This window comes from Heterocephalus glaber, unplaced genomic scaffold (genome assembly GCF_053883595.1).
Source record: "Heterocephalus glaber isolate CG9 unplaced genomic scaffold, H.glaber_assembly_v1.0 deba00000546, whole genome shotgun sequence".
In the NCBI taxonomy this organism is placed as follows: Eukaryota; Metazoa; Chordata; class Mammalia; order Rodentia; family Bathyergidae; genus Heterocephalus; species Heterocephalus glaber.
Window position 1 is genome coordinate 898,629 of NW_028258147.1, and position 17,255 is coordinate 915,883.

The following is a 17,255-nucleotide window of genomic DNA, read 5'->3' on the forward strand; positions in this document are numbered from 1 at the left end:
AATGTACTACAAAGCTACTATGATAAAAACAGCATGGTAGTGGGAAGGAAACAGACCTGAGGACCAGTGGAACAGATTAGAAGATGCAGAAACAACTCCAGACACACTCAGCCACCTCATCTTCAACAAAGGAGCCAAACACCCTCACTGGAGAAAAGATAGCTTTTTTAATAAATGGTGCTGGAAAAACTGGGTTTCAACCTGCCAAAGATTAAAACTAGACCTATATCTCTCACCATGCACTAAATTAAATTGAAATGGATTAAAGTTCTAAATATTAAAACAGAAATGCTGAACTGGCCAGAAGAGAGGTTAGTAGAACTCTTGAAGAGATTGGTGCAGGAAGAGATTTTATGAACAAAACCTCATTTGCCCGTGAACTAGCACAAACAATCAACAAGTGGGATCTCTTCTTACTAAAAAGCTTCTGCACAGCAAGAGAAACCACCAGCAGTGTGAAGAGACAACCCACAATGTGGGAAACAATTTTCACCTGCCCCTCCCTCAGACAAAGGTCTACTACCTAGAATATATAAAGAACTTAAAACAAAAATCAAACCTCCCAAAATTAAAGACCCAATCCAAAACTGGGCATCTGAAATGAACAGACGTTTCTCACACAAAGAAGTAGAAATAGCAAATGAACATAGGAAAAATGTTCAATACCACTGATCATGTGAGAGATGCAAATGAAAACAAGGCTGAGATTCCAGCTCACCCCAGAAAGAATGGCTGCTATCATGAAATCAACCAATAAGAAATGTTGGTGGGGCTGTGGGGAAAGAGGAACCCTGCTCCACTGCTGGTGGGAGTGTCGACTGGTGCATCCACTGTGGAAATCAGTATGGAGATACCTCAAAGAACTAAGACTGGAAGTCCCATTTGACCCAGCTATTCCCCTGCTGTGTAACTTCCCCAAAGAATTAAAAGAATCATACCACAGTGATATATGTGCACCCATGTTCATAGCAGCACAATTTGTAATAGCTAAAACTTGGAAGCAGCCCAAATGCCTATCGACTGGAGGCTGGATAAAGAAAATGTGGGTTTTTAAAAAAATAAAATGGAGTACTACTCAGTCATAAAAATGAGAACTTAGAGACATTTATAGCTAAATTTATGCACATTGAGGTGATGCTCTTAAGCGAAATAAATAGTACACACATGTGTAAATACTGAATAGTTTCTCTAGTGTAAGAAACTGCAAGTGTAAATAAGGACTAAAAGGTATAATAGATAATGTGAAATAGGAAGAAAAGAGGCAAAGGGGAAGGGGAAGAGGGAGGGGTAGTGGAAAGGAATTGAATTAATACGAGAAAATGAAAAAATGGAAACTAATTCTTTGTAAACAGGGAAGGATGGAGGGATTGAAGGGAGTGCAGGAGAATGGGGAAAAATTAGAACCAAGAGAGATTATGTAAAGGTGCAAATTCCCAATGATGAATGCCATTATATTGTATACCTAAAATGTACCAATAAAATTAATTTAAAAAATAATGATTTTATAATCTGCTACCAGAGGATATTCCTAATATTAACTTTGTAAAATTAACTGGTTAACATAGTTACTGTTAACATAGATATTGCCTACCTACTTTTTGCCCTAATTTTAAATCACCTGAAATTTCTTAATTTTTGCTTTTTTATTGTGTAACTAATTCATTATATCTACGATTAATTTTATAGTAATTTACAAATGCAATACTGAGCATTTTTACTTACACTGGAAGATAGAATTTGAATATGTAAAGCATATTACTGCCAATTGCATCTAAAATGCTCATCTATACTTGAACGAGAATACAGTCTATTCAGTTGTTTAACATAAATCAGAATGGCTTGCTTTTTTCAAATGCTGCTCAGAAATGATGGCTTCTGTGTCATGTGAGCAGTGATTACACACATGTGTCAGCTTGTTAGAAATGTGGCTAGAGTAGATCTTTGGCTCTTTGACCATCTAAGCAAATTCAAATGTATGCCATTGAAAGAATTCACTCAGAAAGTATGGGTCTGAACCCTAGCTTTGCTACTTTTGTTTTCTATATGTTAATTTAACACCTAGTATGTGCAAAAAAAATCAATCAAATATAAGAAGCACATAAATGAGTAAGAGGACAGCCCATGTTCACAAGGTGCTGATATTCTAGGGAGAGGCAATAGTTTACACAGCTGGTCTAAGTTCCTGTCTTCTGTTCTTACTCTAGGATTTTCATAAGGAGGTCAATAAAGGTCAAATCAGTTAATGTGTACAGTCATATTACTTGTGCTTGGTAGATAACATATTCACTAGTATTCTAATGGTCCCTACCACCTTATTGGGTAGATATGGGAGCATTCTTGAAGTCCACTGCCCACATTTGAATCACAGATGGCTGCATGGCTTTGGGCATGCAATCTAATTTCTTAGCTTCTCAACTTACTACAAATTCTGACAATTTTTTTACTCCTTTCATTGAAAATTAAATTATATAACAGTTATTCAGAACCCACCATAGAATGTACCACTTTTATCACTATAATATGATGTCTTTAATTCTTTGGGAAGATACCTACAAGAGGAATAGTTCTGTCAAATGTAATTTCTATTTTTAGTTGTTTGAGGGATCTCCATATTGATTTCCATAGTGGTTGTACTAGTTTGCATTCCCACCAACATGTGGAAGGGTTCCTTTTTTCCCTGTAGCCTAGCTACCATTTATTGTTATGTGATTTATTGATGATATCTACATTACAGTGATACATACATACCCATGTTCATAGGAGTATAACTCATAATAGCCAAATCTTGGAAACAGCCCATATATTCATCATCAGATGCATGGATAAAGAAAATATGGCATTTGTGCATAATGAAGTACTACTTACCATAAAGAAGGATAAATCTAAGTCATTTGTAGGGAAATGTTGCACCTTGAGACTATAATGTTAAGTGAGGTCACGCAAGCTTAAATATTCCCTGGTTTCTTTTAAGCGAGAAACCCAAAGCATAAATAATTTAAGAGCAAAATAAAAGATAGATAATAGGAAATAGGGAGATTGATGTTTTCCAAAAGGGAAGGGAACCAAGATATAGAGGGAAGGAGAAGAGATGAAAAAAGAATTAAGGTATGTTATGTACATGTACCAACTCCCCACAAGAGTTTAATCAATATGCACTGAAAATATGTGCAAACAAAAATAAAAATTTAAAAAAGTGTACCACATAATAAATGCTCCACTGCAGCTAATGCTTATTACCATTCAGTGTAATTCATTCTCAACTTAAAACTAAGGGGTTGCACAGAGTTTGTGCAGTTTACACACAGTCACTTAAGAAGTTGCAGAGGTGAGACCCAGACAAGTCCACACCCTCCCTTTATAAAAACATTTTTAGAGATGTAACTGTTGGATAACTCTGAGGGATGTTTACTGTGTCCTCAAGTCCAATTTCTTTGCTTTCTGTCCACATTACAGACCACCAGGCGAGCTGGACTCAAGACGTGAAGGTAGATTCACTCATTTGACCCTAAGCATACTGGTCTCCCTCTCACTGAGCCAAGCCTGAGAGCTGAGCTCATTGTGTGTGATTTGCTTGTATATGCGACCTGAGTTGGTTTGCAGAATTACTCCCTAATGATGGCGGAGAAGTTGCAAGGATCTGACAACCCTCGAGAAGGCCGGGAGAAGATCAAGAGAAACATCCTGAGGTACACCAAGAAGGCATGGGCTCCTCTGGATGAACAGCTATATGCTGACCCCAAGGAGGAAAGCCAGACTGCCACCATCCCCCTGCTGGGTGAGAAGGGCCCTCGGGAGTATTTGAAAAAGTTAAATTTGTGAGTGATGAGGAATATGAGGCTTTCAGCTAGGGGGCAGATGAATTTGGAACTTGGATTTTGCTTCGAAGAAAGTTCTATGAATAGACACTTCGGATTTGCACAGACCCCAGAACTTCTCAACAGAAGTAGAGCGACTAAGGAATGAATTCTGCTTCCTTTCCATTCCAACACCCCCTCATCTTAAGTCCCCAAGACTTGGAAGCCATAAGGACTCGTTCTCTGGAACACAAAACTTCTTTCAGGATATCATGTTTTTGAAGAGTCTTGGGATCTTGCATGTAGCATTGATAATAAGGTTAATAATCTAAAGAGTAATGAGTAAGAAAATACCTACAAGGATGTTTTTCTCCTTTGCCCCTCATCCAATTCATTTTACCCTTTCATAATATCTTGATTGAAAAAAACAATCTGCACCTCCCAGGCCCACTGGCATCCTTGGTTCACCTGATACCTTATGAGCAGATAATGCAGGTACCCCACTGCTTGGTAGGTTTAAGTCATAGATTATCAGCCAAGGCCAGACAGTAGCTAACCTGAATGTAAACAAATATTTCATAGGAAATGCTGCCTTTACATCCTCCCGTTTTGCCTATTGCCTATTTGGTGAGCCAGTGCTAGAGATCTACCTTAAAAGACTAGTGCCTTTTTAACACAGGGTGCCTTTGGCAATCCAGGGACTCTAGTGCAATTTGTCCCTGGAATGAATGCAAATTTGGTTTCTAACCTGGCAGAGAATCCTTGCAAATATACATCATTGGCTGGCTGCCTTAGGTAAATGTCCTGATTCAATAAGGAGAGGCTCTGAGGTGATTTACACCCAACAAGAGAAAGACAAAAGTCTCAAATGCTTTTTCACCCTTGTATGAACACCAGGTAATTTAAAAATCTTGCTCTGCACTGATTTCTCTCCTATTTAACATTCTCTCTCTCTCTCTCTCTCTCTCTCTCTCTCTCTCTCTCTCTCTCTCTCTCTCTCTTCCTTTCTTTTTTTGGGTTACAATCCTTTGGCAACTTTATACTACATCCTGAGGAATGTCTGATTATAGAAAACAGGAGGCTGGGCCTTTAAGGAAAAAAATGAATATGTTTACAGAAAAATGACTAAATATGTAGCACATAGAGCTATTGAGTGGTGGATGAATGATGGTGAAGTTATTTGAAGGTTGTGCTTTGACTGGTCTGTTTCTTTCTCATCTATAGAAGATTCCAAGCAGGAAAGTATCCAGCAGTGGCTGGACTCTGGATTTTTGTAAGTATTTCTCTGTGCTTTATACATTTCTCTTATAACAGTCTAGGAAAACAATGTATCCTACTGATGGAGGCGGGATATATAGGGATTTCAATATTAATTGTGTACTTAAAGCTGTACATGAACTTTAAAGTACAAAGTACAATGTTACTTTAATGCCTAGCTATTCACTGGTTTCCAAAAGTGCTCTCTTAATAAACTAACTCTGCACCTGCACTCATCAGTTTAATTTAAAACTAATTTAGTATAATTTATTTAAACCCGTGGTTTGACTCCCTTTTCTTTTCTTTTATAGTGTCTCTGTAAATGAAAACTTTCAGCAAGTCATCAACCATACTGGTAAGAGAAAAGAACCCAGAAGCAGATATGCTTCCTAGACCTGAGAGAAAATGTATGTGTAGAAAATGTGCAAATGCATCTTCCTAAAATGAGAAATGTCAGAGGCTCCTAGCAGTAGATCAGACCTCAATCCTCTCATCTGATTTATAAGATTGAGGCTCTGAAAAGATAGGCACATCAGCAACAGCAGGTTAGGGGCTGAAACTAAGGCTCTTGTAGAGTCAACACTCAGATTGCAGCAGAAAACTCACTGGGTTCTATGAATCCACTTACAAAGATGTAATTATGGAAATGAAATTGTTTAATTTTCCCTCATATTGTTTTGTGCTTTTACTTCTAAATCTAATTTCTCTATTTTTCCTCTCAAGATTATACTTTTATTATCTCTTTCTAATGATTGAATTCTAAAACAAACAATGCAAGTATTTCTGAGGCAGAAAAATGTATTACACTTGTTTCACTGAGTTTTGATAAGAGCATTCTTAAAAGGTAAAATAAATTTAATTACAGGTCTCATGGATTCCATGTTTTGTTTATTAAACAAAATGCTGTATTTCTTAGAATCTATGATTTCTAAATTATAAAATGTACTTACTTTAAAAGCACACTCAGGCAGAGAAAATGAAACCTGGATGATTACAAATGAAAGGCAGCATTTACTATGAAACACATGTTGATTTGATAGATGTTAAAATGTGAGAAAAGTATGTTTTAAAATTGACTTCGTGCCATAAATAATATACATGGAAAAAATTATGTAAATAAAGAGTTTAATGATGAAGAAGAAAACATTATTAGTCTAGTTGTAACTTACTTTCCTGGTTTTAATTCTTTTACTTCTCTCACTGCCATCTTAAGTGAAGATTGACTACTATCTACAAAAGTTTATTTAAATTTGGGAATTTTTACTTTAAAAAGATAAAACTAAGTGTATTATTTGGATTTCTCTTTCATCAAGCTGCTTTATTTTTAAAAATATGAAGTTCCATTATCCCAAAATTTTTAAGGATTTTTTCCAATAAATCAAATTTCACACACTCTCTCTTCATAGTAGTCCAGACTCAAAGGAGACACAAAAACTTAAGAAATGCAGCCAGCGTTCCACAGTGCCCTGACAGTGACCTTGCATGGGTCATGGCGAGAAGCCTAGGCCTAGTTTTGAGGTGTTTAGTAACTGTATTAATATCCTCACACCCCGAAATTACAGGCAAATGATGACTTTTCATGTGAACCAAGTCATGAACTGCAAAATCAGAGATAGGAGGTAACGACCTGGAGGAAACAGGGTCATCCACAAACATGGCTCTGAGCTCAGAGAGCCACAGCTTCCATTTGGCAGCTCCTTCATCTTCAGTAAGGCTTTTAATAATAATGGAATAGCTTCTTACAGATTCAGTTGAACCTTTGCTTTTACAAGGCCCTTGTTCATCAATCAAATATTAAACTCAGTGACCTGTGTGGACACATGCTTAGCTCTCATTTCTGGCTTGCAGGTGAAGAATCTGAGGCACAGAGTGGGAAATGCTGTGATTTGAGTCATAGCTGCTTAAAGGCAGATGGAGATGCTGGAAATCCAGGCTTCCATGGGCCTCTCTATGCCCTGGCTGCAGCCGCAGTGCCAGAGATGCACCCCAAAATCCAGGAAGCTCAGAGTCACACTGGGAAGTGTGGGTGCTTGAGCAGTACCAAAAATTGGTGATCTGAAGGTCATGGTGAGAATGTCAGGGAGAAAACTTGGGGGAAAGGAAAAAAATAACTGCAGAGGAGGAAGAAAAGTAGTCACAACTGGAAAAATAGTCCTGTTAAAACTTGTAAAATCCTAAAAGTATATAAAGTGAATGAGCATTCATTTCTTGGGGCAAACAACAAATTACTGTATACTTGGCTTAAAAAACAGAGCTTCATTCTGTTATAGGGTATGGAGGTTAGAAGTCCAAACTCAAGGTGTCAGCCAAGCTAGCTGCCCCTCTTCCAGGGGCGCCATGACATTCTTTGATGTGTAGCTGTATCTTTCACCCTGTGACTTTGTCTTCACATGGCCTCCTCTTCCTGTGTGACGTCTCTTCTTCTTGTAAAGATACCAATCACTGGATTTAGAACCCACCCTAAAGCAAATCACAGCATTTCACCACTCTGTGCCAAGCCTCAGAAGAGATCAGTAGGGAAGCCAGCGCTGGAATGAATTTCACTTTGAGTGAGGAGAGTAATGTCGCCCCCTCTCCCATTTCATTTCCATACAGAACACAAGAATGAGACCTCATTTAGAAATAGGAAAAGGTCCAAAGGGGTAGAGGTGGTGGGAGGAGATGGGGAAAGGAAAGAATGGAAAGGAAAAATTATGAGAAAAGAAAAAAGAAATGGAAACGAAGTCTATGTAAATAGGGAAGGGTGGAGGGGTGAAGGGCGCACAGGTAATAGGGAAAAAATAAGAACCAAGATACATCATGTACAGGTACAAGCACCCATTGATAAATGTAAACGTATTGTATACCTAAAATGGACCAATAAAAGAATTTAAGAAAAAAATGTAATTAGTTAAGATCTTAACTATCTCTTCTCTTTACATTATTTTTTTCTTCATCTTTCTTCATCCAACTTCTCCTATCTTAAAGTCTTTCTTGTTCTGATCACCTCTTGTCCTGCTTTTGAGGCCTGACCCTAAGTTCCATAGTCTGTATAGGGCCCTTCCTGACTTCTGCACTGAGCTGTAATTTCCTTTCTGAACACACACAAAACTCTTTTCTTGATTCTATCCACGTGGTACTTGGTCTGTGCTGCTTCAAGTTACTAGGGATATGATGCTTCTCCTTGAGAAAACTGTAATCCTTACAGGGATTTCTAGGTAGGAACTATCTCTAAATCATCTGATTGCCCCCAAAGCTAGTGAAGTTGCTGTCGTCAGATTTGAAATCTCTGGAGATGATACTTGAGCTGATCAATCAAAGAGGATATGATTTTAAAAAGCAAACAGGCAAAGCCAAAAAGTAATTTGGTGGAAGTCATAGGAATTTGAACAAAAGCACAGAAATGAGAATAAAACTAAATATGTGTGGAAAAGTACTAGAAAATGACTAGAGTGGAAAGATGGTTTCATACTAGGGAGCAAGATAGGATTTTTTTTTCTGTTAGAGTGTTCTCAGATTATAAAAGTCTGAAGATCCAGAAAGAGGGACTCACATTTGATGTCACAGGCATGGTATGGTAGTTAAAAGACATGGGAAGTTGTAACAGGGGTCTGGGATAAACATGAGTTTGATGACTTGCCTCTGTTTACCTGAAAGGGGGTCATGAATAATTTATGACTACAATTAGCGGTAACTGCTGTAAGTGCAGGGCTGGGAAATAGAACATGTATTATACCTTTGCTGTTTCTATTTTGGCAAGTCTTGAAGTCACTACAGTGAGGAGATAAATGGCAGATCCTAGTGTTTATCCTGACAGTGAAGTGAGGGTACACTGCACATGTTGGGGAGAAGTTGTAATGGACTAAGGACTGATGAAACAAGGGCTTACCCTGGGGGTCAGCAGTGGAATGGAGAAGAATTCTCACCACCTGGAAAAACCAATAGATATGGGACAAGGGGGAAAAGAGCCAAGTTTTCCAATTAGCTTTAAGTTTTCAAGCTTAAGTGTTAAGCAGAATGTGAGTCAGTCAGTCTCTCTCTCTCTCTCTCTCTCTCTCTCTCTCTGTTTTTGTAAGAACATGGATTAATGATTTGCTGCCTGCACCAAACACATACTGCTGACTGCTTCTCCTGAGTGTCCTGGTCATGCAGGAGTTAAATGTGCAGAAAACTGCAGAATGCTATTATTTTAGAGCCCTCAGAAAATGTAATTTGATTAGTCTATTGGATGATATTCCAAAGAACCAAATGTCTTCCATGAATCAGTCAGAAATGCTTAGGAAAACCAAAATAAAAAATGCTTTCTAAGCCAATAAAGGTGCTAATTAGTGCCTTCTGCATATCTAACTACATCTTCTCCAGTAATACATTTTGCAGGGTTAAGTGTGGTATCTGCTGCTTCAGATGGCAGAAGTCCACCTAACAGTAGGGAGGGTGGCTGGAGACTCAAGTATCTAGAAGGGAATCAGAACTGGAATTTCATCCCATGAAATGGGATGTATTCAGTAGAGCAAGGACTTTTTTCCTCACTTTAATTTCTCCCCAAAACAATGCTGAGGAAATGCAGGCAAAGCAGGACTTAACTTTGCTTTTTGTCTTCTCCCTCAAGAAAATAGAATCTGATTTTTAAAGCCTAACAGGTTATCCTGAAAAGAAAAAAAGGTGGCAAAAAATTTTAAAAGCAGGTAGAGAGGGCCCGGGGATTTAGCTCAGTAGTTCTGCCACTTGCCTCACAAACGCAAGGTCCTGAATTCGGTCCCCGGTACCAAAAAAAAAAAGAGAGAGAGGTAGAGAAGTGTGGAAATAAAGAAGGCCAAGCTAATCCGGATGTTTCTGTGGTGGGCAGAGGTCCATCTATAAAATTTCCCCCTCCTGCCTGAGGCAGTCCCAAGCCTGATCCCAGCAGAGCTTAAGGAAATCTGGGGTAACAGTAGCATTTTGTCTGTCCTGTAAGGGCGTTCCCTATGCATCAGACTCTTGCTCTCATCAGAGGTACAGATTCAAATGCCTCTGGGAACCAGGCAGGTAATTGCTAATGAATGAACCAGGCAGCACAAAGACTGAAAAGAATCGGAGAGCAGATCCCAGCCCTGAAGACACTAAGGCAGAGCTGCTGGCTCTTCTACATTTTAAGGAAAGTCTGGGAATCCCCATCCCTGTGAGAAATGGCATATCATGGGCCTCTCCTTTCAAGTTAGTTATTGAAAATGGGCCAAGGGAAACAAGACCTGACCCTGACAAGCCCATCGTCAGGCTCTAGGAAGTTTATCTTACAAATTAGCAAAATGGAGAGAAAAATAAAAGCCCTCCAACAGACAATGGATAATCACTTCACACTGCCCTGTGCAAGACTGAGCTTTCTGTGCCCAAATGCTGCAAAGGCCAATTGCTGTTTCCTTGAGAATCAAGAAGTCAGCACACTCGACATTGCTGTGAAAATAGCACTTGGTCTCTGAGGACAGAGAGGACCTGGGAATGTAAAATGTAAACAGGAAGTGAACCTAATTAATTTTTAATAATTGTATCACAATTTTAAAAACTAGGCCTATCTCGTGAGCTTAAAAATTATATCAATTTTCCTTGGCACATTTCCCTCCAAAATTTAAGCTTTGCAGCAGAGAGGCCAATGTCTGAATGCACTGGCTGTAGATAGACATTTGTGTCATTTTCAACAAGATCAAGAAGAAAGAGTACAAGGAGTCTAGGCAAGAATGCAAAAGCTGTATCTGTACCTCAGTGAGCATGGGCCTCAGGAAGGGGGGATGCTGTCATCCCCTAATTGTTGGTGATGGCTGGGGCTCACAGGATGCTAGTTGTATGGTGGGAGGCAGGAGGCCCTTCTCCCAGCTGGTGCTAAAACTGAAAGGCATGCTTATGTCCCATCAGACCAGAAACCCTCCTGCTGTGACCAAGCTGGGCATCTTTGCAGATGAAAAGGTGTCACCTTTAGGAATTCCTTTCCTCCTGGAGGCTGCTTTTGGTTTTCTGGCAACCAGATTGTGACTGTCAATGATGGCAGTGCAGAGGGGTATGGTCCCTGGAGCGTGGCTACTATATCTGTGTGGACATGAGAGCCCATGCAGAAACCCTGGGTAAAGGGCTCCAGATTCTAAATGACCACATTTTTCTGAATGGCTAGATTTTCAGAAAGTCCAGGGCTTTTGAAAATGCACTAAGACTAAGCTAGGTCTTTTCATTGATATCTGAAAATGGATCTCTTCCTCCAACAGTGTCTGCAGTTTAGTGTGGTGCCAGGTTGCTGGACTGTATGTGTACATTCTTTCACACTTTCTAGGAAACCCACGGCAGTAGGAGAAAATAAGAAAAGACTGAGGCCATGACAAGAGCACTGGTACTGGCAGAGTATGCAGGCAAATGTTTTTAAAAAGTGTAATATTTTAGATGAGACGTGCTCAGAAACTCTCCAGAATTCTCCAGATGAGGCAAAAATGGAGGTTTTCTTGTGAGTTACATGCAAATCAGCACACAGAGGTAGTGCTTATAGAAATGGTGGCAGAAAATAAGGAGGAAAATGACTTGAAATGGTAAATATTTATTTTATCTTCCATTTGGGCAATTTATTATCTAATTCATCTTGGTATTAAATCTTTAAAATACTATTGCCTAAAAGTTGAACTGTACTTGCACTTTTGACATTAATAAGTTGATTGATAGGCTTTTTCCATGTGACAACTTGAATCAATTGTGGTGGTTTTACAAGTTTGAGTAGCTCTGAGGCTGACAGTGAGTAGACCCTTGTAAACAAGTGTGCTACAATGCCTGCCTGGATGAGAGACTTGTGTCTTGCAATGATGAATTTTCAAACTCTGACTCTTGGAGGTGCCTCATACAGTAAAGGAAAAGTAAAACGGAAGAAAATATTCCCTGGAATGTTTTAGGAAGCAGTTACATATTTTCTTCAAGTTATTGACCTTTGAAATTTACATACATGTTCCAATATTACTGTATTTTTCCAAATACACATTAAGTTTATTCTAAGCAAAGAAAGACAGATACACATCATATTATGAGGTAATCACAATCAGATGTTGATGCATTTCCTGAAGATTCTGAGAAACTATCTGGATTCAGTGAGAAAGTTATATAATTGATTGATGATTTTCATTGAGAAAGTTATATAATTGATTAATGAACTCCACTGTGGGAACAGATTTGAGAGTAAAGCACAGACTTCTATATCATCACTGTGTTTTTCAACCTTTGAAATAGACGAATGTTTCTCACCCTATCTGACTCTTGTGGTGACAGAGCTCAACTTGTTTTGTAGGGTAGACAGATACTGGTATACCTATTTCCTCACCCCCTCTTTAAATTGTAGTTGTGTATCTGGTCTTAGATAAGAACTCACTCATATCTCAATAATATATCTCCAGTCTTTTATCTTTCTAGACCAGTGTTCCTTTTTCTTAGCAAAGTATTTCAGCCTTTTAAAAATTTGTTCAAAATCATAAATACTCCTATCTCCCCCCCCCCCAGATTTCACACACAGAGAAGATTATAGATAACTTGAGGTCTATTTATAGATTCTCTACCCAGACAAGAATCCTGGACTCCCAATTGCAATGCTTTATTATTTTCAGCATTCTTTTATGTTTCAGTTGCTCAGGTTTGTCCATCTAGTATTTCTCCAAAACATTTCCTATGGTGAAAAACTTTATGTTCTTGAATAATCACAAAGATGACAAACACTTCCCAGTTATAAACATGTTATACATTTGTACCCAGGAAAAGCATGACTGAAAGAAAATGAGACCAGTGAGCCTTCTGGAAAATTTGTGTATATCAGCCAAATATTATGTCGTGACAGTGTCTGAATACTACAAGAACCCCCAAATTGGGTGCTGAGACTTCCACTTTCATGCATATTCTCAGACATTCTGTCCCCAGCACTTCCACCACACAAATGGACCTTTGGCATTTTCTCTCTCATGTTTAGTTCCTTGCTCAAAAAACTTAAAACAAACACCTTGGCTTGACACATACATAAAACTCCTCTTTCTGCCTTTCAGATAAACTACAAGGCATTCTGTTGGCAGTGTGGCGTTGTGAAAAGAAACAAAACAACAACAGCAACAATAAACTAAAATAAGCTGTGGCATCTTACTAGCCATGAGAATTTCTTTAACCTCTCTGAGCCTCAATTTTCCTCTCCATTAAATGAGAATTAATAGTACCTATTTCACCATTTTGTGAGAATTAAAAGAGATTGTACATGTAACACAGTACATTGCCTTGTACAAAGATATAACTAAATAAATAGTTTCACTGTTATGATTAATAATAAAGGTAGTAATAAATTTCTATATCAGCTATTCTTGACTGTATAATTAGGGACTCATTACTAAATTTCTGCAAGTCTCATTTTCCTTATCTGAGAAATGAAGCTAACTCCTCAATTATAAGGGTGGTGGAAGGATTAGATGATAAAAATAAACGGAAGGTGCTCAGTAAGCATTGCGTCTTTCATATCTCCTTTTGTCTGCATCATCCCTGCTCCTCAGTGGGCCTTATGTAGATATCTTGCATGTGTTCCTATCATACCAGTCCCAGCACTGTGCATTACACTTACTACAGACACTGTTTTTCCTCACCTTTAATGGAAATACCTCCTTTCCATTCGTGAAATTCTTCCCATTCTTCAAACTTCAGAACAAATACCATTTCTTCCATGAAACCTTTGCAGACACCTCCTTTTGTCACTGACTTCCCTCTCAGTGGAACATGTACCTTTCTTTAAGTACTTGCCACACCATTTAGCCATCCATCACACTGTCTTGTCCACCACAGAAATCCCTTGTATTTTATGCCTATACAACCTTAGATATGGAAATTCAGTTCAACCAACATTGGGTTACTTGGACATGAGAAAATCTTCCATGAGATAAAAGGAAATTAAGTTCACCTCTGCTTTTTTGTTTTTGCAGTTTCTTTGCATGATCAAGGAATGGTTCAAATGACTGTGAAAGACTACATGAGGTAGGTAGCAGAATCAGAGTAATTTCACTCCGACATTTTACAGCCATATCTATGATAAATGGAGTAGAACTGTGTCTTAATAATACCATAGATCTTGGGATCTACTGAAAGGTCACTGGTTTAGCATCAATGCCTATAACATTTCATTAGCCTTGAGAAACAGAGGTACCTTAGATGTTCATAAACGGATGGCAAAATGAACTCAACAAATGCTGACTTGAGGGATATTTAATTAGAACCTCTGAATAAATGTCATTCTGCTACAGTGCAACTGTTCATAAAGACCTGTTCATAAAATGGCTACATTCATGTTTTCATATTGCCAATGTTATTAATCATCATGCTGTTTGTAGAATAATAATACATATAATTTCCAAAGTTAGGTAGGACACTTGAGTCTCTTAATATAAGTAGAGACGAGGTCTCAATGTGTGGTCCCCTATAGCACCAGGATCACCTGGGGCCCAAGAGAAAAGCAAATTCTCAAGCCCCTACCCCAGACATACTGAACTAGGAAATCTGAAGGTAGAGTTTGGAGTTCAGTTTGAAGGTTCTTCAGATGATTCTGAGGCACACTGTAGCTTAAGATAAACTATGAACTCTTCAAGGTTAGGAACTTTACTTCCAGTGCTTGCATCTTCCTTGCATTTTCTGGATAATGCCAACTACCTGAAAACTGAATATGGATCACTGTGGCCCTCTTACTCCTACCAATTCACACCTGGAATGCTGTTTTTCATTGTCCTTCTCCTTAATGGATTGGTTGATTTTTTTGCTACTATGAAGCTATAAGTGACCACAAGAATCTCCCACACAACCCTGTTAGTTTCTCAAAGAGGAAACTTGAGAACTGAGTTCAGTGACCAGCTCATGCTCCCTGGCTTTATTAAAATGGTGACTCCACATGGACACTACTGGATCCAAGGCCAGGGCTGCTTCTGGGTCACTCTGCTGAACAATAAAAAATAAGGTGTGTGCCCTTTAAACTCTTTAAACCCATGAAAACTAAATCATGGGGGGCTAATATAAACTGAGATGAGGCAATAAATGAATGTTTTCTGCCTGTACTCAAGGATCCCAACAAGCTATAACTATAGTTTTAAAAGCAACTTGTTTTTTTCTCAGCTTTAAAGAAAAGATGCAATTAAACAGGGAAAATGTGGGGTCTATTCATTCTTACTAAATGTGGATAGGACTTAGACAACTTTGGCAGCCCAAGTAAGATAGCTTGATGTCTTTGGAAACATTGATATCCATACTGTATTCTTGAATACATTTCAATTTTATGCCAATTGTCTGTTATATTTGATGGTACTAGGTATGATCCATGATATTAGATGAGCTATGTAGAAATGAACTATATTATAGTAGAGTTCCCGTCTCTTTGGAAGTGTTTTCAAATGATCTGCAGTACTGGCCTGTTGGATCAAGTGATGACCATTCTTTTTGTAATGAAAGAGTTCTGACTATTGCATTTTAGTGGCCACAGGAGCCCTGGGGATAGCACTTAGAGATTATTAGCCATGCAATCTGAAATCTTTCTCTGTTAGGAGAATTAGTGTGAAATTGCTTCAGTGGCTGCTGACTGTACCTCTTTCATCACATAATTTTAACTTCTTCCCCAAAGTTAAAGCCTAGAAAAGCTGTGTTTATGAAAGGTCCCCCAATGATTTGCCATCTGTCAAGAGTGAGACATTCTGTCACCTTTATAACGAGCACTAGCGGGCACCTAACACTTAAATTCTCACACCTTCTGTGACAGAACACTCTGAAAGGAGGAGCAACCCCTCAGCTGCAAGTTCTTCCTTAAAGGCATGGCCATTATGGCTTTAGAAACTAAAGGGAAAGATTGACAGTGACCCCCTGGGGACTCTAAATCAACATGTCTCATCCTTGGTACTTCCTCTCCCATTGTAGATCTCTCCACCAGTTTTTAGAAACTCCTACCCTATCAAGAGGGACCAGTTTCAATTCTTGCCATGCTACTGCAAGTGTACCACAAAGGTATGTGATTTCTGGGCACTTTTCATTCAGAGAAGTGATTCTGCACAACAGATTTCATGAAATTATAAATAAGCACTTGAGAAATATTTGTTAGGTTAATGGATGTGAAAATGAATAAAAGATAAGAGTCAGTGAAATTGAAAACAGTCTAAAAATCTGTTAATGGGGAAATAGTCAAATGAACAATTGGCTCATTAGTTGTATGAAATTACATACAACAGTAAAAAAAAATAGGTAGAAATCACAAGATATACCTAATTTATGGAGAACATATCTCTACCTATTAGAAAGATCTTCAAGTTATATTTTAAAGAAAAAAAACAAGATGAAGAAAGATGCATAGTGTTACTATTTATAAAGCAAAAAAGGGAAATCTACAAAGCATGCATGAAACTATATAGAAATATGTCCAGAATAGATTTAGCAATAAAGGGATCAGGATTAGTAAGAGTGATGCAAAGAGAGGAGAGACATTTATTTGTAATACGATAACTTTTAAAAAATAAAGTGAATATGTATTTCTTACACAATGAAATGTATATTTAAAAGTTAATATTTTCATCATGATATGAAACCATTTGAATGGCAAATCAATCAATAATTATATTATTGACCATGACGCTATACCTTTTGGAAGGTGAGGATTATCTTTTTTTCATTTTTTTTTTTTTTTGCCATGGGTACTTCCATAGAGCCTGGAACATGGCAGATGTTCAATAAATATTTGTATAAATGGATTGAATAAAAATTTGTACAATGAAGTTGATAAGAGGTTAAATCTTTCATGTCCAATTTATATTTCTCACCAGGTATCATTTTCTTCTTTGAACCTCTTCTCTTCTAAGGTGTCTATGTTAATGTAATTGAGAGAGTGGCACCCCCAGCTCTCCAGTGAGTTTTGATGATTAAAATGATGCCCTTCGGCCAAGGGTTCTCAGTCTCTTTTTTTCCTTGATTGAATCAGGAGTCAAAGCACCAGATCTCCATGACACATTAGAAAATGAACATGATGGTGTGGTGGCAGTGAATGGCCCTGCCCATGAGACTATAGCTATGACAGTAAAATTATCTAAACTACCTCAAATAAATCTGTTAGTGCTACATGTAAAGTAATGGCAAGCAGTAACTTCCAAGAAAAAAAAAACACAAGCAAACCTGGTAAAACCTTATCAAAAGTTCTGAAGCCAAGAGAGGCCACAAGTTTTGTAGCTTGTAACCCAGGAG

General features: G+C 38.1%; 1 protein-coding gene across 5 annotated transcripts in view; it reads left to right on the top strand.

Annotated features, from left to right (window-relative positions):
• Positions 1-17,255, top strand: part of Itprid1 (ITPR interacting domain containing 1) — a 168,136-nt gene that overhangs the window by 42,907 nt on the left and 107,974 nt on the right. For 3 of the 5 annotated variants that reach the window (XM_087204511.1, XM_087204512.1, XM_004856460.4), the window contains exons 2-6: positions 3,454-3,775; positions 5,019-5,067; positions 5,363-5,406; positions 13,976-14,027; positions 15,945-16,031. In XM_087204511.1, coding sequence (XP_087060637.1) covers positions 3,613-3,775; positions 5,019-5,067; positions 5,363-5,406; positions 13,976-14,027; positions 15,945-16,031 — 395 coding nt within the window. In that variant the 5' untranslated portion in view covers positions 3,454-3,612. The remainder of the gene's footprint in view (positions 1-3,453; positions 3,776-5,018; positions 5,068-5,362; positions 5,407-13,975; positions 14,028-15,944; positions 16,032-17,255) is intronic. The other 2 variants (XM_087204514.1, XM_087204513.1) reach the window with 2 other exon arrangements.